Source organism: Pelobates fuscus, chromosome 2 (genome assembly GCF_036172605.1).
Source record: "Pelobates fuscus isolate aPelFus1 chromosome 2, aPelFus1.pri, whole genome shotgun sequence".
NCBI classification, from domain to species: Eukaryota; Metazoa; Chordata; class Amphibia; order Anura; family Pelobatidae; genus Pelobates; species Pelobates fuscus.
Genome location: NC_086318.1, coordinates 140,117,806 through 140,141,601, shown reverse-complemented (window position 1 = coordinate 140,141,601; position 23,796 = coordinate 140,117,806). Strand labels below are relative to the sequence as shown.

Below are 23,796 nucleotides of genomic sequence, written 5' to 3'. Positions count from 1 at the left end.
TGCTTTTTTTTGTGCTGCCCGGGTAATTAAATTTGAATCACACCCAGTAGACTGCACTGGCCTTTAATTAACAGAGCAGAAGATACAAAATCCTTAATTAATTAATGTAGATTCCCTTTTAACCCCTTAAGGACCAAACTTCTGGAATAAAAGGGAATCATGACATGTCACACATGGCATGTGTCCTTAAGGGGTTAAGCTAGTTTGGACTGGGCCCTCTCCACATGTTGTTCCAGTATGTCATTCATGTTTTGTTGGAATTTACGGTTTGTTTTTTTATACATCTAGTACAGCACTGTGGAATATGCTGGCAATATATAAATAATTATAATCACAATTTTAGGACATGAAGCTGAACCAAATGCACAAAACCCCAACAGACACGTGCTGGAGGGGATGCGGCCAGAGGGGAACGTACATCCACATGTGGTGGGAATGCCCGCAAATAGGCACATTTTGGAAGCAAATACAAGACCTAATCACCCAGATTTTCTCTAGAGCTCCGGACCTTGACCCGTGGCTCTTTCTATTAAGCAGAACCATGGACGGTTGGTCTAGACACGAGCAAAAGCTAATCCACAAAATCTCTCTGGCCGCCAGGAGATCTATAGCCTCCGGCTGGCTCAAACCAACCATACCGTCCAGGGCCGGGGTGATAAGGCGGATTAAAGAAGTCCACCTAATGGATAACTTAACGGCTAGATTAAGAGGCACCTTGAAAGCCTTTCAGAAGATATGGGAACCATGGGAAAGCTCCAACCTGGCCAGTCTCACCTAAAACACCCCAACATGGCCAACACACTCTAGGTCCCATCACCCCTACCCCCCCCCCTCTTTTTCTCCCACCCCACCTCTCTTTCTGCCTTCTTTTCTGTCTATTACTGTATCCGTAGAGCCTAAGGTATACGTTCTACGTGAACCGAAACTTCGATCCACAAACAAAGCATTATAAGACGATCTCTCAGGGCAAGCAAGTCACTCATAACACGAAACCACTAAGAAACAACACCTGATCAGCCCCCACAGAGGGCCACTGAGCACCTCAATGGGAACAGTGCACAAGGCAAACAAACAAACAGGGGAACCATTGACTGATAGAACCGCTCGCTCAGTCGACTCTACAGACACGGGCATCTGATAGTACAATGCTGTTTGACACAAAACATTCTTTCTTTGCTTATGTATGCATTATGGGATTTGTATCCTAACAAGTATGTAACCTTGGATGACCGTATATACAGCACCCAGGTCGAATACAAATAAAGAATTTAAAAAGGGAGGCTCTTTGAATCTCAGTTAGGGGAGGTGTGGCTAGGGCTGCATAGACAAAGTAATTTAACTCCTAAATGGATTTAGAAGTGAGAGAGCAAGAGCATGATTGACATGCCAAAACCTATTAATTAGTCTATAGTTGTGCTTAGAGTATCCCATTAATGAAAGCACATCTCAAAACGTGTTTTGCAATATGTAACTTCTAAGTATTGGATCACTCAGCAAATTTGTAAACCCCTGAGTCATTGCCTAAAAATATCAGATTAGCATGAGCGTGTTAAAACTGGAGAAAAACGTCCTATACAATTTGCTCATGTTCAAACGTGGGTAAAGAGATAACAAATTAAATATTATGCAAGTTATCAAGATAAAAGATCTGTTAACCCCTTAAGACCGCAGCCAAATGTACAAGTTGTGAACGAAACAAAATGTAAACAAAACCTGGCATTTGCGCTATATGTCTGTCCAACGGTAATTCACCTCTTTCATATTAAATGCCCCCCCCTTATTATATATCATTTTATTCAGGGGAAACAGGGCTTTCATTTAATATCAAATATTTAGCTATGAAACATAATTTAATATGAAAAAAATGGGAGAAAATACGATTTTATTTTTATTTTTTTTAGTTCTACATGACATTTTAACTGTCAATGTCATAATGCTGTTTGCTTTTACTGCAATAAAATACACAAATTTGTATTCAGCAAAGTCTCACGTGTACAGGTGTTATGGTGTTTTGGGAAGTTACAGGGTCAAATATAGCGTGTTACATTTGAAATTGAAATTCGACAGATTGGTTACGTTGCCTTTGAGACTGTATAGTAGCCCAGGAAATAAATTTACATCCATAATGGCATACCATTTGCAATAGTAGACGACCGAAGGTATTGCAAATGGGGTATGTCCAGTCTTTTTTAGTAGCCATTTGGTCACAAACACTGGCCAAAGTTAGCGTTAGTATTTGTTTGTGTGTGGAAAAATGCAAAAAACACAAATTTTGGCCAGTATTTGTGACTAAGTGGCTACTAAAAAAGACTGGACATACCCCATTTGCAATTCCTTGGGTTGTCGACTATTGCAAATAGTATGCCATCATAGGGGTAATTTTCATTCTTGGGCTACCATAGGGTCACAAAGGCAACGTAAGCAATCTGGCGAATTTTTAAGTGAAAAAAATGAAACACAAGCCTTATATTTGACGCTGTAATTTTTGAAAACACTATAAAACCTGTACATGAGGGGTACTGTTCTACTCGGGAGACTTTGCTTATCGTCCGTGTAAGTGCTGTTTGTGCGTGAAAAATGCAAAAACGTCACTTTTACTGGCGATATCATCGTTGTAATACATTTTACTGTAGTGTCTTCAATTCAAATTACAGCAGGATGGTCAAGATATAACGTAATAGACACGCAGGTCTCATGGAAACACATATAACAGTAACATAAAGCTTAGGATAAACAAGTGACATTGACATGAAGTCCGATATAAAGCTTTTGTCAAGACAAGCATGAAATGTCGTTATGTGGCCTAATTGGCTTGAGTTTCGTCTGCTTTTAAGTTTAAAACGACTTCGTTCAGCACAGACATTTCGGAACGTGTCCTGAACTGTGTATAATAACAAGTAACTTTAAATTTAACAGGTAATCATAGTATATATTTTTTTTTTACACTGTTTTAACTTTTTATTATTTGATTTCAGCCAGCAGGGGGACTGTCATTACAGTTAGTCCCCCTGCTGGCAATGCACCAGGCAGCTATCCCGGCCATGTGATTGTTGAGGTTCTCGCAAGGACCTCACTCTCATATGGCCCGGGGGGGCTGAAGAGGGCAGAAGTGCCGCGGGGGGCTCCCTGGGCTCCCAACCGCGATCGCCGGCGACCGGGTAAGTGAAAAAAAAACGGAGGGCGTACTATTACGCCCTGCGGCGCTTAGAGCCGCTTTAAAAAGGACGTAATAGTACGCCCTCCGGTCTTAAGGTGTTAATAGTTTGAATCTTTAGGACTGTGGCTCCCAAACCAGTCCTCATGTCCCACCAACAAACCAGGATTTATGCATTTCCCTTTTTTATTCCAATGGAGACCCTGACAAAACCTAGACTGTTGTTGGGCTGTGAAAACTGGTTTGGGAACCACTGCTTTAGGATATTCACCGACCTGCTTAGTAATTTTAGTAATCATAGCACTTGGTTAGCAATGCGTTCTCCTATTAAATAATTTGCTTTCTAGCAGAAAAGGATTGATAAAATTAGTTATGCCCAAAAGTGTCCTTTGTTGAACTGTAATTACTGGTTGTAAACAATCTGATGTTTGATTGTTTATTTTATCATTTTTCTCCAAATGATTAGAATAAACAGTTTTCATGGATAAAAACCAAGCTGTGGTTTTATCAGCTAAATTTTGATGATCTTGAGTTCATATTTTGACTCCTGTTTATGCCATTCCAACAAACATAGCCAACAGGTTATGGACCCAAACTGAAATAAGCGTATATTAGAAGAAAGCAAGTGGATGTGAAATAGCTATCGAAAAAGGACATGTGGTAGCTTGTGGCGGAACATACAGTTATCTGACTGTTATAAACTTTATTACTTTTGGGAGTTATCCTACCCGATCCCGAACGGGGACCCCCACTTCCCCTTTTTATACAGGCCAAACACAGACCACCCCCTGGCTTGTTAACCGCAAAGGAACCAATTAATTTAATTAGTACTTTGCCTGGGTGGCCGACATTTCGCATAACCGAACAAACATGGTCTAAGGAATGGTGGCCATTTTGTCTCCCGAAGACAGGCAGTGGGACATGGTCATCGAGCATCTGGAACCCTTTTCGGATACAATTCCGCTGCCTGCTCTGCTCCCATACCAGCAAGGAGAGCACTCTTCGGGAGAAATATGCCATCGACTAGGGTGAGCATTCGCTTCCTAAAAGCCAAGGGGAGCCTATTTTGGTGTTCGCACAGGAACTCCCGAACATTGACCGTGCACTGCCCCATTGTTTATGGAATGCTTTTGGGCTTCCCCGCTCATGGTCAACCGGTCAATCATTGTCGATTCCACCGAACAAATCGAAACACTATTTGGACAACCTGGGCGCTCAGATCAGGGATATCCTAGGATATAATGCATGTGAGCTTCCTGTGGATATTTGAGGTGCTTTTGGGGGATTTTTAATATTTTGTGTATGGTTCCCTGTAACTGAGAAATAATAGTTACCGTTCTTTGACTCAATAATCTCCCAGACACAGTGATGCCAGGGAGTGGCTTGTAATACTTTGTATGGAGTGTCTTGTCTGAATAAATCAGATGACTGCCAGAACTATGTCTTGTCTAGTTACTGGAGCTACAATCACACAAGGTTCCAGTCTGGCTGAGAGGGAAATTAGCGAAGGTAATTGGTCCGCTACATAGGTGCAACACAAAAACGACCATAGGTATACAACTCATTACAGAAATGCTAGGGACATTCAACTTTAATTAGTAAGCTGTATTTCTTAAAGGGATACCCCAGACCCCTAAAACACTTTGTAAATTGAAGAAAAAACACTCTTCACACAAAGAAATTGACAGTTTTATAAATGAACGTTGTTACACCCCCTGGCTGTTAGTTCAGTGGAGCTAAACTCAAGAGGGAACAATTGTTCAGAGCACCTGCCTCGTAAAATAAATTCTTATTGCGCTGCATTGATAAGTCTGTGATTGGACAGAACACACAAAGTCTGGACAGGGTGAGAAGAGGGAGGCTTGCAAAGGCTTTAGACAAGAGAACTGCAGGTTTTGCAAGATTTTATGTAGACATATATGTTCAACCAACCCGTGATTTTTGTTATTTTTTATTTATTGGTCTCTTGTCTGTACTGTATTAGAGCTTTGATGATGATACATTTCTCAGCACTGGATGGAAGAGCATTTACCGGCGGTGCAGACATGCTGCTTCTCCAACTGGACCACCAGGAACCAGGATTCATATTAGCAATTCATGCACCACTCCTTGCATACACAATATTCACATTATGTCATATTCTAAAAATATTCTCTACCACCTTTAATCAGGCTTTTTCTCCAATATAGGATGAATTTAAATACAAGTATCTACATATTTCATTTGGCATTTAAAGAAATAACTTTTTCAAGGCTCTCGCGGGCAGCTCCCTTCCTATGAAATAGCCTGCCTACCGCCATCAGACTCTCGCCTAGTCTTCAATCATTTAAGAAGTGCCTTAAAACCCATCTCTTTAGGAAAACTTATGGCCTCCCAGAGTAACCTCTACCTTACATACCTGTCTCTTGCTCTCTCCTAAAGGGCAGCACTCTACTCTCTCCTCCAGCTCTGCTTCACTCCCACCTTATTTGTTTGCTATTTCCTGTCCTATTGTGTTTTACACCCAGCCTCCTATAGAATGTAAGCTCGTTTGAGTAGGGTCCTCTTCAACCTATCGTTCCTGTAAGTTTTCTTGTCACTGTCCTATTTACAGTTAAATCCCCCCTCTCATAATATTGTAAAGCACTACGGAATCTGTTGGCGCTAAATGGCAATAATATTAATAATAATAATAATAATAATAATAATAATAATAAGGCAGTGGTACTTCAGAATTTATTTTTAGACTTGGAGGGTTACTTCTCTGTAAAATGTAAAAAAAAAAAAAAACACTGCTTTATTACATAGTTACATAGCTGAAAAGAGACATGCGTCCATAAAGTTCAGCCTTTTATTGGATGTTATATTGGTTCTGGAGCAGTATGGTTAAAATGGGTGAGAAAAGTAGTTTTATAAAGGCTAATTAATTTGAAGTCCTAATAGATAACTGGTTACAGTTAGTGCTGAGTTTTGTGTTAGTCCATATATAACGACTGTTTATTTTTTTATTCTTTTTTTATTTTTATTTTGTAATTATTATTTTACTTTTTATTTATTTTTTTAAAGCACATTTATGACGAGTGTGTTTAATGATATATGCATGTACAGTATCTAATATCTGCAACACTCCATATCCACTCTCTGATCACCACCTCTTATCATTTGCTCTCACATACCCCCTCACCCAAAAACCTCAGCCTAACCCCCCTCAACTCAGGAGGGACCTTAATTCTCTTGATCTCCAACAGTTGTCAGCTGACATTGATTCACAACTGCTGTCCATCCCTTCCCTCTCCTGTCCTTCACAGGCCATCTCCATATATAACTCTACTCTTACATCTGCCTTGAACACTGCAGCGCCACTCCAAACAAGCACCTCGAGGAGGACCCGCCCCCAACCATGGCATACTAAATCAACGCGCTACCTGCAAAGATGCTCCCGTTGTGCTGAACGCTCCTGGAGGAAGTCTCGTACACAATCAGACTTTCTCCATTATAGATTCATATTGTGTTCATACAGTGCAGCCCTTGCCCTTGCCAAACAGTCCTATTTTTCCACTCTCATTAGTTCATGTTCCCGCAACCCCAGGCGTCTCTTTCACACCTTTAATTCTCTTCTTCGCCCTGCTGTGGCCACCCCCAAAACTAACCTTACTGCTGATAACTTCGCATGTTACTTCACTGACAAGATTGAACAGCTAAGGAAAGAATTCTCCCCTCCTTGCCTTTCTGTTTCTCAATCACACATAGATCATGCCCTTCCTACCCTTCAGACATTCTCCCCAGCTACTGACCAAGAGGTGGCTGCTCTTCTTTGCTCCTCTCGCCCCACCACTTGCCCGCTCGATCCTGTCCCATCTCACCTTATTAGATCTCTCTCCACTTGTCTCGTGCCTTCTCTAACACACATCTTCAACTGCTCGCTCTCCTCTGGCATCGTCCCTGCTGACCTTAAACATGCCACTGTAGTACCTATACTAAAAAAACCATCCCTCGACCCATCCACCCCCTCTAACTACCGTCCCATATCCCTGCTCCCTTTTTCCTCAAAGCTTCTGGAAAGACTTGTCTTCACCCGTGTGTCTCATTTCCTCAATTCCAACTCTCTCCTTGACCCTCTTCAATCTGGCTTCCGCCCTCTCCACTCTACAGAGACTGCCCTTATCAAAGTTACTAACGACCTAATCGCAGCTAAATCCAAAGGCCACTACTCCATACTAATTCTTCTTGACCTCTCAGCGGCCTTTGACACCGTTGATCATGCTCTCCTTCTTCAAACTCTTCAATCGCTTGGTCTCTGTGACTCTGTCCTCTCATGGTTTTCCTCTTATCTCTCCCAACGCTCATTCAGTGTCTCCTTTTCTAATGATACCTCCTCCCCTTGCCCTGTCTCAGTAGGAGTTCCCCAAGGCTCCGTCCTTGGTCCCCTTCTATTTTCTCTTTATACTGCCTCTCTTGGCAAACTTATTACCTCTTTTGGATTTCACTACCACCTGTACGCTGATGACACCCAGCTATATCTCTCCTCCCCGGACCTCTCCCCTGCCGTCCTGCAACGTGTCACTGCTTGCCTTTCTTCCATCTCTGACTGGATGTCCTCCCGCTTTCTGAAACTCAATCTCTCAAAAACTGAGCTCCTTGTCTTTCCTCCTCCTAATACTGATCCTCCTCTTTCGCTCTCCCTCCAAGTTTGTGGTACCAACATCAGTCCATCCTTGCAAGCGCGCTGTCTTGGCGTCATACTTGACTCTGGTCTCACCTTTGAGCCTCACATCCAGCATGTTGCCAAATCCTGTAGATTCCATCTTAAAAACATAGCCCGCATCCGCCCCTTTCTTGCACCAGATACTACCAAGGAGCTTGTCCATGCTCTAGTAATTTCCCGCATGGATTATTGTAACCCTCTCCTGATTGGTCTCCCCAATAGCCGTACTGCACCCTTACAGTCCGTAATGAATGCTGCTGCTAGATTGATTTTCCTCTCTAGTCGTTTCTCTCACACCTCACCCCTCTGCCAGTCCTTACATTGGCTTCCTGTATGCTATAGGAGTCAATTCAAGGTACTAACTCACACCTATAAAGCACTGAACAACTCTAGCCCCTCTTATATCTCCTCACAGATCCATAGGTATGTCCCTTCTCGGTCTCTCCGTTCTGCCCGTGACCACCTCCTGTCCGTTGTCCGCACTCGTACGGCCAACTCGCGCTTGCAGGACTTCTCGCGGGCGGCTCCCTTCCTATGGAATAGCCTGCCTACCGCCATCAGACTCTCCCCTAGTCTTGCATCTTTTAAGAAGTGCCTTAAAACCCATCTCTTTAGGAAAGCTTATGGCCTCCAAGACTAACCCTTACCTCACATACCTGTCTCTTGCCCTCTCCGAAAGGGCAGCCCACCTTATTTGATTGTAAATTCCTGTCCTAATGTGTTTTACACCCCACCTCCTATAGAATGTAAGCTCGTTTGAGCAGGGTCCTCTTCAACCTATTGTTCCTGTAAGTTTATTTGTAACTGTCCTATTTATAGTTAAATCCCCCTCTCATAATATTGTAAAGCGCTACGGAATCTGTTGGCGCTATATAAATGGCAATAATAAATAAATAAATAAATATATGTGTTACTTTCTTTTCTGCTGTAAGTAAAATAAAATAGTTGGGCCTTACGTTGCATTCATTAGGACCAGGTTTTAGAGTCACTGATTGGGTAGATTCTTCCTCAAGATCTTCGATCACCTTGAAAAAAAAAAAAAAAAATACAATATTTTGTAGAAGCCTGACATGCACACTTACAGAAAAATAATTACATAAATATCATCTGTAAATAATGTCATTTACAGAACTATACATCTATGCATATATCCTAGACTGTACAGGGCAATGACTATAATCTCAGGAAAACAATGGTGTGTATGTGTCCTAGCTTGACTGAGATAAGTGGATGTTGCAATCTCAGACAGCAGCTGTCATGTATTCACTCTCTCATTATTTAATATATAAAATTAAAACCAATATGTACATAGACACAAACAGCAGACCAGTCTCAATAGGGACCGTTTTCCAACTTTATGAGTTGCTTTTAAGAGTAGACATGTGTTGGGGGCAGAGTCTGACCACCAAGCAGTGCAGACGTGGGTGACATGAGCTCCTGCCTGGCGGCCAGAAATTGGAGTAATAGCGGCGGCTACGAAGCCCAAGGACTTACCAAGGTGCACTACCCAACAAGGCGGGAAACGGCACCATGGTGCTCGGGCGCAAGCACTCGCTCCCACACATGCAGGAGCTGGATTACCAAGCAAGCCCCATACGCACGCACCCCACCTGACCCAAGAACCCGGGACCAGCACGGCATACCTCTACCCTCTATGGTCACAGCTGCAAATCGGATTGCCTACCGCTGGAGCTGAATCTCAGCACAGGGGCACAATCGAAGAGGCTCACAACGTCAAATCTTGGGACATTCCTGCACTGGGGATAGGCTGAAGCACCCAATACAGTGCCTGACTTTGCACCCTGAGAGCATGTTTTCAGCTGTCGCGGTATGGAGCATACCTCTTAAGCGGTTAAAGTTTTCCCGTTTACGCAGCCTGGAGCAACCCCCCACTCCCCCTCCCCCACCCACCCCCCCGAGAGACAGTTCCCACGATACTCTTGGCACTTTGCTTTAACCCCTCGAGGACCAAACTTCTGGAATAAAAGGGAATCATGACATGTCACACATGTCATGTGTCCTTAAGGGGTTAAGCACTGCAGCAGTTCCCTTACTGTAGCCCCCGTCATATTGTTTTTGCCCATGTTTATCTCCAGTGGACTCACAATATTGTCAGCTACTGATTACGCTTAAGTATATACATGTCAAAATGTTACTGCGATGCCACTCCTAGAGACCTCACAATATAGCATATATGTCAGTATGTAACTCAGATTTATTGCCTAGCTTGCCAGGACTAACACTTAACAGGTAGTGATACTTCTCATGCAACTACATTACCTTCACGCATCAATGTTAACCTAGGTACGAATAGCAATTTGTTTAAACGTGACACCTACGCTGCAACCCACAGCTTGTACTTCATATTGTCATTTATATGTATCTCACGTTCTAAACTTAACTACTGCTAGGTGACCCACCTTTGTTACTCAAGCTATAATTGTTATGCACGTTCATATCAAGATCCATGAGACTATTTTTAGATCGTTTTCTATGCATGTTTTCAGCATGATTACTCATTATTGAACGAACTCCTTAATCCTGATACCCAACTTTGTCTCTGAGACATGTCAGAAAGTCTAAGCCTATTTAGAACACAAAACTGTGCATACATTTTCATGCCACTGTTCTGCTTGTTTGTATAAGTGTACGCTGCTGTGGCGTTTTGACGCTGGTTTGTACTCACCTGCACTACAAAAAAAAAAAAGAGTGGACATGTGTTAATTATATTGGATGGCTGTGCTGGTGACTTCCTAGTCAAGACAGACATTAAATAACATACGCATTTAGATATCATTACTATTATTATACTTTATTAAGCCTAACACATACTGCAGCACTATATATCATATCATTATTGGAATAAAACTGTACCTTAAACCTCGCAGCCATTATAGATTGTGTCTGAGTAAGATGTTATGTAATGTACACTTATCTCTGCCATTTTTCGACTTACAGTTTATAGGAACAATGATGGGGATTTATCAAAGTGTAGTTGACACTTTACTTTTTAATTTTGAAGAATTATTGGCAAATTATATTGGAAGTTTATTTATCAGATTTTTAAAAAATATATATTTTCATTTTGCCAATGCAATTGATTCATGATTATCCATCAGAAAAAGTGGCATAATTTTTCTGCGACTATAAATTTGGCAGTCTAAAATAGAAAATGTAGACGAAAACTGGCAGCATTTACTATGAAGAAAACCATAACTTTTTAGATCACTTTAACAAATACAATTAAAATAGTGATGTTCACACAGGAACTCCCGAACAATGACCGACCGCTGCCCCATTTTCTATGGAACTGTTTTGGGCTTCAACCTCATTGCTGACCAGAGGCACTTCAAGTACTCACCCCTCCGGTTCCACCTGCTCCTTTGCCCCATTCCACTTCTGAGCCGGGGGCCCACCTTGAGATCAGTCCATATAGCCTCGGGGACAAATGAGTCATGGGGATACTGCAGGCTCAAGATTTTGGAGATGGCTGATCCATGGACACTTAGCATGATCCCCTTTAAGGCCTGGAATTGTAGTTACCGGGGACACTCAACTGGATGGCCTGCCACATCTTATGCAGTGTGCTATCCTGCTGAATCTACACATTGTATTGGCAGTGGGGAAGTATATTGGTCCTGGAGAGGAACTGTACCCCCGATTTTGGCCTACTTCCGGCACTTTATTTTTGTATTGCGGTATGCTAAATATTGTGCTAGTACTGGATCGGAGGTTATAGGAGGTGGATACAGCCAGAGAGAGCATTCTACTCAGGTAAGGTGGGAGCTTCCCAGAAATGCTCTTATGCACAAGGCTGGAAAGATGAAGAGTGTCTGGATTCCAGAGATAGCCGGTTTAGCTCTTTTAGCATGTCACAGTGTTGGGTAAAGTAATTACATTCTAGTACAGGGCAGCAGAACGAATTATTTGACGTATTAAGTTTATTAAGGTGGGTTTGCGGTGCGGGTGGGTACACTACATACCCATAATCAATGACTGGAATTAGCATTTGTTGCCCAATCTGTTTCCTTACTATAGGGCATAGGCAGGATTTGTTTCTATACAGGGCACCTAGTTTTGGGTAACGTTTTGAAGAGATTTTTTCAATGTGAAGGCCAAAGGATAGATTGGGGTCTAGCAACATACCTAGGTATTTAAAAGAGCAGACTGCTGTTAGTGTGCTATTTAAATTTGCTCTGATACCCAGTTGTTGATTTTGTAGTTTACATAATTTAGGTACAGTCCCAAAGATCACTGTAACAGTTTTGTCAGTGTTTAGGAAGAGTTTGCTATCCGCTATCCACTTTTCTACCTCTGAATTGGTTTTGTAACTAGTGATATCCTGAACGGTTCGCTGGCGAATAGTTCCCGGCAAACATAGTGTGTTCGTATTCGCCACGGATGGCGAACATATGCGATGTTCGGTCCGCCCCCTATTCATCATCACTGAGTAAACTTTGACCCTGTACCTCACAGTCAGCAGACACATTCTAGCCAATCAGCAGCAGACCCTCCCTCCCAGACCCTCCCACCTCCTAGACAGCATACAATTTAGATTAATTCTGAAGCTGCATTCATTTTTTATTTTTTTTGTGTTTGTGTTTATTATACATTATCCTCCATAGCCAGTAACCTGTGTGTATTATACATTATCCCCCCATAGCCAGTAACCTGTGTTTATTAACCATTATCCCCCCCATAGCCAGTAACCTGTGTTTATTATACATTATCCTCCCATAGCCAGTAACCTGTGTTTATTATACATTATCCCCCCATAGCCAGTAACCTGTGCTTATTATACATTATCTCCCCCATAGCCAGTAACCTGTGTTTATTATACATTATCCTCCCATAGCCAGTAACCTGTGTTTATTATACATTATCCCCCCATAGCCAGTAACCTGTGCTTATTATACATTATCTCCCCCATAGCCAGTAACCTGTGTTTATTATACATTATCCCTCCCATAGCCAGTAACCTGTGTTTATTATACATTTACCACCCCCCCCCCATAGCCAGTAACCTGTGTTTATTATACATTATCCCCCATAGTCATTTATCGTTGGACCCAGGGCCGGCGCGTCCATAAGGCGGCACAGGTGGCCGCCTTAGGGCGCATGGGCTCTGGGGGTGCAATATTTCAGTGTCCGGCAGGAGGGAAGCTCTCCCTCCTACCGGCCACCATCTGGACCCCGGCGCTGCAGTGCTGTGATGTGATAAGGCACGGCAAGGGAGCTCTAATCTTACCGCTCTGCTCCCTCGCGCGCTGTCTGCTGATGCCACGGGAGCCAGAATATAATGTCATATTCAGGCTCCCGCGGTATCAGCAGACAGCCCGCGAGGGAGCAGAGCGATGAGATCAGAGCTCCCTCGCCGCGCCTGATCACAGCACTGCTGCACGCCGCCCAGCAGCCCCACAGGGAATGATCCATCATCCACACCAGCTCTCCAGGTAGGGAGGCTGGGTGGAACATTTTTATTTATTAAAATAATTAGTGAATGTATGTCATGTGTGTCTGTCAGAGAGTGACAGCGTGTCTGTCAGAGAGTGACAGCGTGTCTGTCAGAGAGTGACAGCGTGTCTGTCAGAGAGTGACAGCGTGTCTGTCAGAGAGGGACAGCGTGTCTGTCAGAGAGGGACAGCGTGTCTGTCAGAGAGGGACAGCGTGTCTGTCAGAGAGGGACAGCGTGTCTGTCAGAGAGGGACAGCGTGTCTGTCAGAGAGGGACAGCGTGTCTGTCAGAGAGGGACAGCGTGTCTGTCAGAGAGGGACAGCGTGTCTGTCAGAGAGGGACAGCGTGTCTGTCAGAGAGGGACAGCGTGTCTGTCAGAGAGGGACAGCGTGTCTGTCAGAGAGGGACAGCGTGTCTGTCAGAGAGGGACAGCGTGTCTGTCAGAGAGGGACAGCGTGTCTGTCAGAGAGGGACAGCGTGTCTGTCAGAGAGGGACAGCGTGTCTGTCAGAGAGGGACAGCGTGTCTGTCAGAGAGGGACAGCGTGTCTGTCAGAGAGGGACAGCGTGTCTGTCAGAGAGGGACAGCGTGTCTGTCAGAGAGGGACAGCGTGTCTGTCAGAGAGGGACAGCGTGTCTGTCAGAGAGGGACAGCGTGTCTGTCAGAGAGGGACAGCGTGTCTGTCAGAGAGGGACAGCGTGTCTGTCAGAGAGGGACAGCGTGTCTGTCAGAGAGGGACAGCGTGTCTGTCAGAGAGGGACAGCGTGTCTGTCAGAGAGGGACAGCGTGTCTGTCAGAGAGGGACAGCGTGTCTGTCAGAGAGGGACAGCGTGTCTGTCAGAGAGGGACAGCGTGTCTGTCAGAGAGGGACAGCGTGTCTGTCTGAGAGTGACAGCGTCTGTCTGAGAGTGACAGCGTCTGTCTGTGAGTGTGGGTCTGTCAGTGTCAATGAATGAGTGTGTGTCAGATCAATGAGTCTGTGTCTGTCAGTGACGTCTGTGTGTTTGTCATTGAGTGTGTGACTGTCAGTGTGTACAGAGTGTAGCAGAGCGGAGCGCGGTACAGGAGCTTCTGTTTCCTGTACCTGGCCAGACTGACAGGGAGTGCTCTCTCTGTGAGCACCTCCTGTCAGTCCGGCCGGGTACAGAAAACTGAAGCTCCTTTAGGGGATCTGCTCCGCTCGGCAATGCAACAATAGAGGTGGGAGGCACACCAGGAAGGGGAGTGTGACCACTAAAGGGGGGTGGAGTGCACCAAGGGACAGAGAGGGAACGGGAGATAAACACCAAGAGACAGGGAAAAGAGGGGGGAGGGGAGAAGAACACTAAGGGACAGGGAAGGGACCACTAATGGTCGGGGAGAGGGGCTGGTTAAGAGGCACATAGGTGAAGATGTTTTTTGGGGGGGGGAGGGGGGGGGCAGAAAAATGCATCTTCGCCTATGTACCTAAAAATCCAAGCACCGGCCCAGAGAGTGAGTGAGCGAGTGAATAATATAATATATATGTTCAGAAACATATTAGTAATTTATGTAAATCGGGTTCATGCAAAGAGGGTGAAAAGGTATTAAAGAAAAACACACTTATTGCATCAAATGTACAAAGCCAAACTTTTAAAAGCTTTCCTCATTTCTTTCTCGGGATGAGGAATATATCGGTTGTAGACTGAGGATTTCCATCTGCCCAATCTTTTAATAATATGCACTGGAGTGTCAGTGTTGAAGGAGACCGAAGCTGCCCCTATACAAAATGAAAGACCCGAGACATGGATACAACCCAATCTTAGGAGTAGTGTTCTGATGTAGAAGATGAATTTAGCCGTAGTCAGAGGGATTCAGTGAGAGTAGTGGTGAAATGTGTGTGGCATGACTGAGTGTGGTTAAGTAAGAGTCAAGTATTTTAACTGGGCACTAGTTCTAGGTGGGATAAAGTGGTATAGCGGATGGATGAGTAGTTTGGTTTGTTTTAGAGGTTTGTAGAGAAAGTATATAGTGATTGTGACGAGAGCAATCTCGCCACATTGCATTGGAGAAGCCTGGTTGCCCGCTTGCTGCCTTTGGACCAGACTTTAAAAGACTTTATTTTCCCTGCAGAAAGGCTTATTGCCTCTCTGCCGAGGTGTTCGGTAGATTTTATCTACCGAACAAACTGCCGAAGGAGCGACCACCTGGGAGCTGGAGTGTGCCGCCAATTTACCTCCCTGAAGCTGCGGTTAACCGCAGCTTAATTGACGAATACAGGGTGGTCTTTGTTCGTTTACCGAACACGTGGCGGCGGCCATTTTAAAAGTCCCGAGCGGCCAGCAGTGTTCAGCGCTTACACCATGGATCTAAAAACGGACACTTATTTGCACGAACACCACTGAGCCGTCCGCCACCTGGTTCTTATTCATACAGATCTAACGAATACATGTTCATCCGGTACTTTTGTTATGTGAATGTGTTAACCCAGATAGATATGCCATGGAGCCTATTCATGTAATTAAAGACTTTGGCTCCATGGCAATTGAACTGTGTGAATAGGATCTGAGCGCTATTCGGTAGTTTTGTGCGCTCAGATCCCAGCTATATGGGGATGTGTGACATGTCTGTGTTTTATGTATAAAATATGACTTTGTGTATTTTAAAGTGTTTTTATGCTCACCATGTGCATAATGGCGATTTGCCTTTGTCCTGGGAGATAATTGAATTACTTCTCAATTATCTCCAGGGCAGAGGAGAGGAAACCAGGATGCATTGTGGGAAAGTATTGTGACTGTATGTCCTAAATTGATACCTGTCTGTCTTTTGTTACAGTCTCCCATTTGGTCCCCTAGGGGAGTGTCCACCAAGTGGGAGACCTGCATAAATACTGGGCGGGTAACCCATAATAAACCAGACCACTGCTTGACCCACAACACGGAGCCTTGTCTCGTCTTTGGGGGGATTCACTGTATGCTGATAGAGACTGATTGCCAGGAGTGTAAGCCGCTTGGGAGCTTTTCCTGTTCGTCTGCTAGCAGCTATTCGTGAGGTTCCGGCTCGGGAGTTTGGAGTGCTACCTTATTCCCTTGTATGCAGTTCGGGAGTTTGGTGCATTCACTTGTATTCAATTCGGGAGTTTGGTGTTTTCCTGAAGCTGCCTTTATATCTGAAAGGGGAATATTGCCTAAACTGATTTTAACCCCTTGTCTGCTGAAACGGTCCGTTACAGTGATCATGATTTATTGCAATATCCAATATTTTTAAGGTGGTCCCAGTGCCACCACTCATATCTGGTGTCACAATACTTTTTGGACTGTAATATAATAGCAGTCAGTTTCCTTCACACGTGTGCGTTTCAGGGCCTGCCAGGGCACAGTGTCACACCAGTGCAACTCATATCTGGTGTAACAGTAGTGTACATTTAAAAAAAAATACAGGGGGCTTGTTGTCACCTTTCGGGGACCCTTGGTATTGTACGTGGCTGGGTGGAGGAAGAGACCTTCAATGACATCAGTGAGGACAAGGAACGGGACATGGCTAGCTTGGTATCCAACCTTGTGCAAATGGGGAGTTTGCAGTTGTGCAAATGGACTGTTTGCGGTTGTTTGCGGTGCGCTAAACGGGGAGTTTGGTCTGTCACTGTGAAGCGGGCGTAACCCTTACACTACCTGATCGATAAAACATCATACCTGATGTTTTAAAGCACGTTATTCCAAACAATTTAGGAATGTTAGGTGATTTATGCCCTTTTTGGATTAAAACCAGACTCTGCATCAACTATGTAATTTTCCATGGGAGTTTTGCCATGGATCCCCCTCCGGCATGCCACAGTCCAGGTGTTAGTCCCCTTAAAACAACTTTTCCATCACTATTGTGGCCAGAAAGAGTCCCTGTGGGTTTTAAAATTCGCCTGCCTATTGAAGTCTATGGCGGTTCGCCAGGGTCGCCAGTTCGCGAACATTTGCCGAAGTTCGCGTTCGCCGTTCGCGAACGGAAAATTTCATGTTCGCGACATCACTATTTGTAACACAGCCTCCTGCTGCGGTAGCTTGGGTTTACTAGCGTAGATTACAGTGTTGTCTGCATACATGTGTTCAGTTGAGGATTTGCAGATGTTAGGTAGATCATTTATAAATAATGTGAATAGCAGGGGGCCGAGTATGAAGCCTTGGGGAACACGACATGTGACTGGAAGAGGGAGGGAAGCGCTATCAGAAATGGCCACATATTGCAATCAGTCTAAAACATATGATCAAAACCAGGTTAGCGGACGATCACCAACGCCTGAGTTTTTACATTTTTGCAAAAGAATGCCATGGTCTACTGTGTCAAATGCCTTGGCAAAATCAAAGAAAATAGTTCCATGCCAATTTGGATGTCATTGCAAACTTTTAAGAGGGAAGTTGAAGTTGAATGATTTGGACGAAAGCCCGATTGATCAGGGGTCAGATAATTTGATTGTTGATAATATTCACATAGTTGTGTGTGGATGGATTTTTCCAAGATTTTTTACTTTTATGGATAGGTACAACTTTTGCAGTCTTCCAAAGTTTGGGTATGTATATTGACACCAGGGATTCATTGATAATGGTAGTGACAGGTTTAGCAATTGCTGGCGCACTGAGCTTTAGCAACATTGTTGGGATTTGATCTGGTCCACACTGGTTTTTCATTTAAATTATTAAGATGTTTATTAACGACACTAACAGGCACAGGTCTAAAATTGAATTTCTCTAAATGAGGATTTTGAAGTTTTGGCAGGGCTTTGCGGTCTGAAAATGAGTGTCTTTATAGAGATGCATTGAATCTAGTTGTTTTATTCTTGTACTATATTTTGCTTTTGCCGGACAGTCACAAACAAACTATTGTACCTTTTGTTATCTCTAAACCTTTAATAAAACAAGGATTGACTACTTGTCTATGTAGTATGCATAATAAAATGGTAAAAAAAAAAAACTCATTATAAACCATATCAATTTATACTATCTTATGTAAGGACAGTGGTACATGTAACTCAATGCAAGTAGCTCGTTATGAGAAGTACAGTATTTAAAGAACAATAATGCTTTTACATATTAGAGAGTGCATTTACCCAACCAGTGCATTCAAACATTTTCGCATCCAGTGGATCTCCTTGCACTTTGCCATCCAGGGTAATCAGCGAATGGCAGGAGGCCAGGGCTCCAAACAGATGTCCCCAAGGCAGTGGAGTGTCTTCTGCTAAATGGATTAAATCCTGAAACCTAATTTAAAAAACAAATTAATCTTAATCACATGCTCTCACTTTTTGTAATAATTACAGCAGGTCTTTATGAGAGATTTTACCATAAAATTAAATGTTTATTAATTTATTTTTCCTCTGTTGACAAACATTTATTGTAGACTTTTTTTGTCTGCATGGCACATTAGACCTAAAGGGATACTATAGTTACCAGAACAACTACAGCTTATAACCTAACTAATTTTTTTATTTTTTTTTGGAACTCTTGAGATAGCATGTGCCCAGGATGAAACATGTTGATTCTGATGTATTGTCTCGCTGAGCATGGTTTATTTATATTATCAATGCTTGTTAAAGTGTGTAACGGATCCCCCATACTCTAGCTGAGTATATCCGTGCAGAATCTCCCGAAATCCAAGTAAAGCAGAAGGTGTAGTGATTATAACTCCCAATCCCCCCCAAACATGAGCCAAGACTTCATGAAGGGGTAAAACAAACTGTTTAATAGAGGCCACAGCTTGGCCTTTTATGCAAGTCCCCAAGCAAGGTATACTCCCACATGGACCTTGGATCAGCATACAGTTACAATGTAAAACACTCCCAAATAAACAGTATAATCCCTCCTCTCTATCCTGGAGATAATTGGGTTGAGTGGCCGTATTAAAATCGCCAGGTACAGAAAAGATTTCAAAATTAGAAAATTCACAAAACACTTTAAAATACATAAAATCATATTTCCCATAACCGAACCCCCATAGTCTACATATCCCCAGATAGCTTGGATGTGAGCGCCCAATATATCTGAAAAGCGTTCAGATCCCACGAACACAGTCGAATCGCCATGGGGTTAAAGGATTTGACCGACCGTTCTGAATAAGTCTGTCCAGAAATAGTTCCATAATTTTAGCTATAGGGTTCGGTCTAGTTTGTGCGTTTTCATCCAAGCGGAAAGTAGTGAAATCATCAAAAAGGTGAATGCATCCCCTGGCTCATATTATAGTAATGGTTTGGTAGTTTTAGCCAAACAAAGAGAACACTGCATTCTTGTGGTTTGTTTTAACTTAACGGGCCAGGAGGGTTGTCGGTGTTAGGTGATTAGTTCGGCAAACAAAATAAGAAGAGAAATAGTACCAAATGCTCGAACAGAAAATAACAAGGGCATGGGTACACACAAAATAGGGGGATTTGGGCACAAAGTGTATGGATAGATATTGCTTTACATTATGTAGAGTCCAATGTGGTTTATAAAAATAGTGAATGTGTACATTGAGGTGATTTCAATTTACTGCTGAAGCTCATTATCTGGGATGGTTTTGCGTGTGATTTTCCACTCTCCAGACCTCAATCCTATGGAGCTTTTGTAGGGTGAACTGTATGGATAAAAGTTACTCTCAATTGTCTCACATATTTGACAAGTGCTAAAGAAGATCTAGGAAAACATTTTGGGTCATATTTTTCTGTAACCTGTCAAAAAAGTCTTGTGTTGCCAATGCTGCCACAAAAAAGCACTTGTACCAGCTTACAACATAAAGAGAAATATATCAATGTTCAAGAACTAAATTAACTCAAAATCTTGCAGTACTTTGATGTTGCGATTATCAGGCTCACTGCATTCTATCATTTTAGTGTATTTTTAGATCCACTAAACATAATATATTGGAAGCCACATAGCACCATAGATTTTGATCTTTTCTAGGTATAAAAAATGAAATATAAAAAGTAAGAATATCCTAGTTACTATGTCTCTCAGAAATCCCCTCTAAACAAATTATTTACATTTTAGAAACAGTCTGAATAGAGTAATATGTCTCCTCTCAATCTTTAACGCATATTTGCAAGCCTTACTATTCAAGTCTCTACGTGTTAAGGAGCCATGCATGTAATAGCTCGTAGGTCTGCTCAAGAATGTTGCTTTTTTTACCACTTTTCCATTCAAACATCCCAAATGACTGTCAGTAGATTGTAGGTAATAAGCAACTTTTAGAAATCTCTGCTAACAGAGCCTCATTCCAGCCATCAACTCAACACTTACAAGATTATGCACTGAAGTAAGAATTAAGAATTTAAAGTGAATTTCAAATGCAAGACTAAAACAGCCGAACTGGTACAATTCCCCTAGTCCGTCAGCTATGGTTCCATTTCAGCTATTTAGGCCTTAAATTCACTAGGAATTCTTTATCATTCTCACTTTAGTGAAAAAAACTGTCAGTATATCCAACTCCTATGATGTCTCCCATTTACACGACTCTTACTTTAAAATAATAAAGTTTGCAAAGAGTTAGAAATTTCTCAAAAAGAACCTGCAATTTTGCATATTTCATAAAAATTTTAGACCTCTTATTCATAAACAGCATTTTTGAGTTATTGCAAAAGTCTAGCAGTTGATAAGGTGTCCTTCAGGCATGGAACATGTCCAGCTCATGGTGGTATGTGTAGTATGTGTGTCACTTGACTCCTACCCCCACCCCACGTACAGTTAGGACTTTATTTCCTATATTTTTTTGGTGCAATTTAGCTGCCACTGTTTTAATGTTCTGAATATTTTTTTTCAGAATGGTTAATAAAGTGAGGAATTAATTCATTTCCTCAGGTGTGTTCTTACTTTTTGATGGAGTGCATTATTGTGACATTTTGGTTTATTATTTGTTAGCTGCATTCTTTAGGGGACAAAGTAACATTCCAAATGTATTTGCAATTTTACACTCTGAGTCTTGTTACACATACCATTCAACTTGTAAAAATATAAAGGTGACAGGTTTCTAGCGCATAGAGTTGAATATACAAAGCAGCTCTCTGCCCCCTCTTTTAGAAACAAGAGAGTACCCCAACCGTAACCCTCTGGTTCCAAAGAATGGAGGAGCTCCACTCCATGGAGGACCTCACCTACCAATCGAGTGGCAGATCACAGACATACTATGACATTTGGAGTCACTGGCTCCTTATTACGAAGTCAGCTGACTTCCATGCACTCATACGATAGACCCTGACTTACACCTGTGAACAGAAATAAGACATACCCCAGCAGGGGGCCTAAGTGGTATCAGGGGCAGTGGGGGGCTGGGACCACCTCTTTAAACTCCTCTCCCCTCATTTCTCCCCCTCCCCCCCATAACATGCTTCCACTACGGCAGCCAGCTCCTAACTACCCGTTCCTTCTCCCCACCCCTCTTTTCCCTTCCCTTCACCATGTCGAGAAGGAGTTAGGATATGCACCCGACAGATGGGGAATCCCTGGGCACAATGCCTTATACTCACAGCTTAACACCAGAAAAGAAGAAAAAGCTAGATGACATGCGATTATATGTCTGGTTGGGAATACTGCATCTAACTTGGACCTTTCTGATACACTATTAATGTTACTTTGTTTCCTGTTTGAGGCCTGTGAGCCACACTGTTATGCACCAAATTATAGACCTGCAAGTCTACTATCTGTTGAACCATCACGTTTACATTGTATCTTTCATATTAGACCTGCGCGTCTCACCACATTATTACATTACTTTCTTGCATGACCACGGTTATGAAATGGAAAATCTCAGTAAAACAATATTTACAAAGCACCTCTCTGTTCCAGTCCAGTTAAAGGCATGTGTGATGAAAGAAGGGAATTTAGGGAATTCTCAGGCGTTGATAAATATGTAAAATAAGAGGAAAACCGCGACAAAATATAGTGTAGCATTTCTGGTGAAAAGAAAGAAAGGCACTTACAGTGTGTAAATGCTTTAGTTACTCTCTTTCCCCGCCAAGGGATATCTGGTGTGTTCTTTTGATCCAGTAGTTCAGGTCCTGAGGAAAATGTGAAATAAACACTTAAAACCATATCTTGTTCAGTATTTTTTTATGTGGAGGTAAAATTACACTTTATACAGTACCGAGTACCGTATAAAGCAGTGCTCCTTAATCCTCAAGGCCCACCTAACAGTCCAGGATTTAGGGATTACCGAAGTGTGTCTAAAGTGTTTAATAAAAACTAAAAAACTAAATACATCTTAGAATCAAAAGTGTTTTTTTTTCTTCTGTTTATAAACACCTTACACGCACTTCGGTAATCCCTAAATCCTGGACTGTTAGGCATGTCTTCAGAAGAGGGTTGAAGAGCACTGGTATAGATTACAGTATAAAGGCTCTATACACTGTGAGGGTATTTCTTCATTTTAAATTTATCACATAAAAAAATACCTTACTAGATTTGGTCTCATTGTCTGTTCAGTTCACACATCCCTTGGAGCACTTACTACTGGATCAAGACAACACCACAAGATACAGGGCCGGCCTTAAGCCTTTAAGCGCCCAGTGCGAAAAAATCTTCACAGCACCCCCCATGTATGATGTAATGTTTGTGTTGTCTGTGTATGTGATATATGTGATGACTGTGTGTGATATGTATGCTATGTGTTGACTGTGTGTGATATTTGTAATGGGTGTATTAACATTGTGTGACATGCGTGTATTGGTTGTATGTGATATTTGTGCTGGGTTTAGTGGCTGTGTGTGAGATATTTCAGATAATTCAATTAAAATAATTCAGATAAAAACATGCATTTAGACCTGTGTGTGAATGCAGGTGTATATTTTGCAGAGTTCCCACAGTCAGATGCACACAGTTATACATATACACTGTCAAATCTACCACATGCACATAGTTGCAGGCAGATAGTCACATACACAGGATCAGGCAGAAACACACAGTTACAGGTAGATAAAAACACTCACACACAGCCACACATACAGTCTTACACACACAGCCACACATACAGTCTTACACACACAGTCACACATACAGTCTTACACACACAGTCACACATACAGTCTTACACACACAGTCACACATACAGTCTTACACACACAGTCACACATACAGTCTTACACACACAGTCACACATACAGTCTTACACACACAGCCACACATACAGTCTTACACACACAGCCACACATACAGTCTTACACACACAGCCACACATACAGTCTTACACACACAGCCACACATACAGTCTTACACACACAGTCACACATACAGTCTTACACAGCCACACACACACATACAGGCAGACAGTCTCTCACACACACGCAGACAGTCATACCCACAGACACACACACACAGGCAGTCACAGACGCACACACAGTTACCTCTGTTCATTGTAGAGGCAGACAGGCAGTGCAGCTCCTGGAGACTGTTTGTTGGGATAAGCAGGGACTCCTTCCTGCTTCCCCTGCAGCAGTTATCCGGCACTTTTAGCTCCGCCCCCGCCGCAAATGTATTTATTTTATTTGTTAAATCCCGGCCGGCCATGTGTGAGCTGTGCGGCCGCACGGCGCCCCCTGC

At 42.8% G+C, this 23,796-nt stretch overlaps 1 protein-coding gene across 2 annotated transcripts in view; it reads right to left on the bottom strand.

Moving 5' to 3' along the window:
- LOC134586872 (probable cation-transporting ATPase 13A4) overlaps positions 1-23,796 on the bottom strand; it is a 160,051-nt gene that overhangs the window by 50,971 nt on the left and 85,284 nt on the right. For both annotated transcript variants that reach the window (XM_063442773.1, XM_063442774.1), the window contains exons 14-15: positions 18,345-18,495; positions 8,795-8,863 (exon numbers count right to left, since the gene is read on the bottom strand). In XM_063442773.1, coding sequence (XP_063298843.1) covers positions 8,795-8,863; positions 18,345-18,495 — 220 coding nt within the window. The remainder of the gene's footprint in view (positions 1-8,794; positions 8,864-18,344; positions 18,496-23,796) is intronic.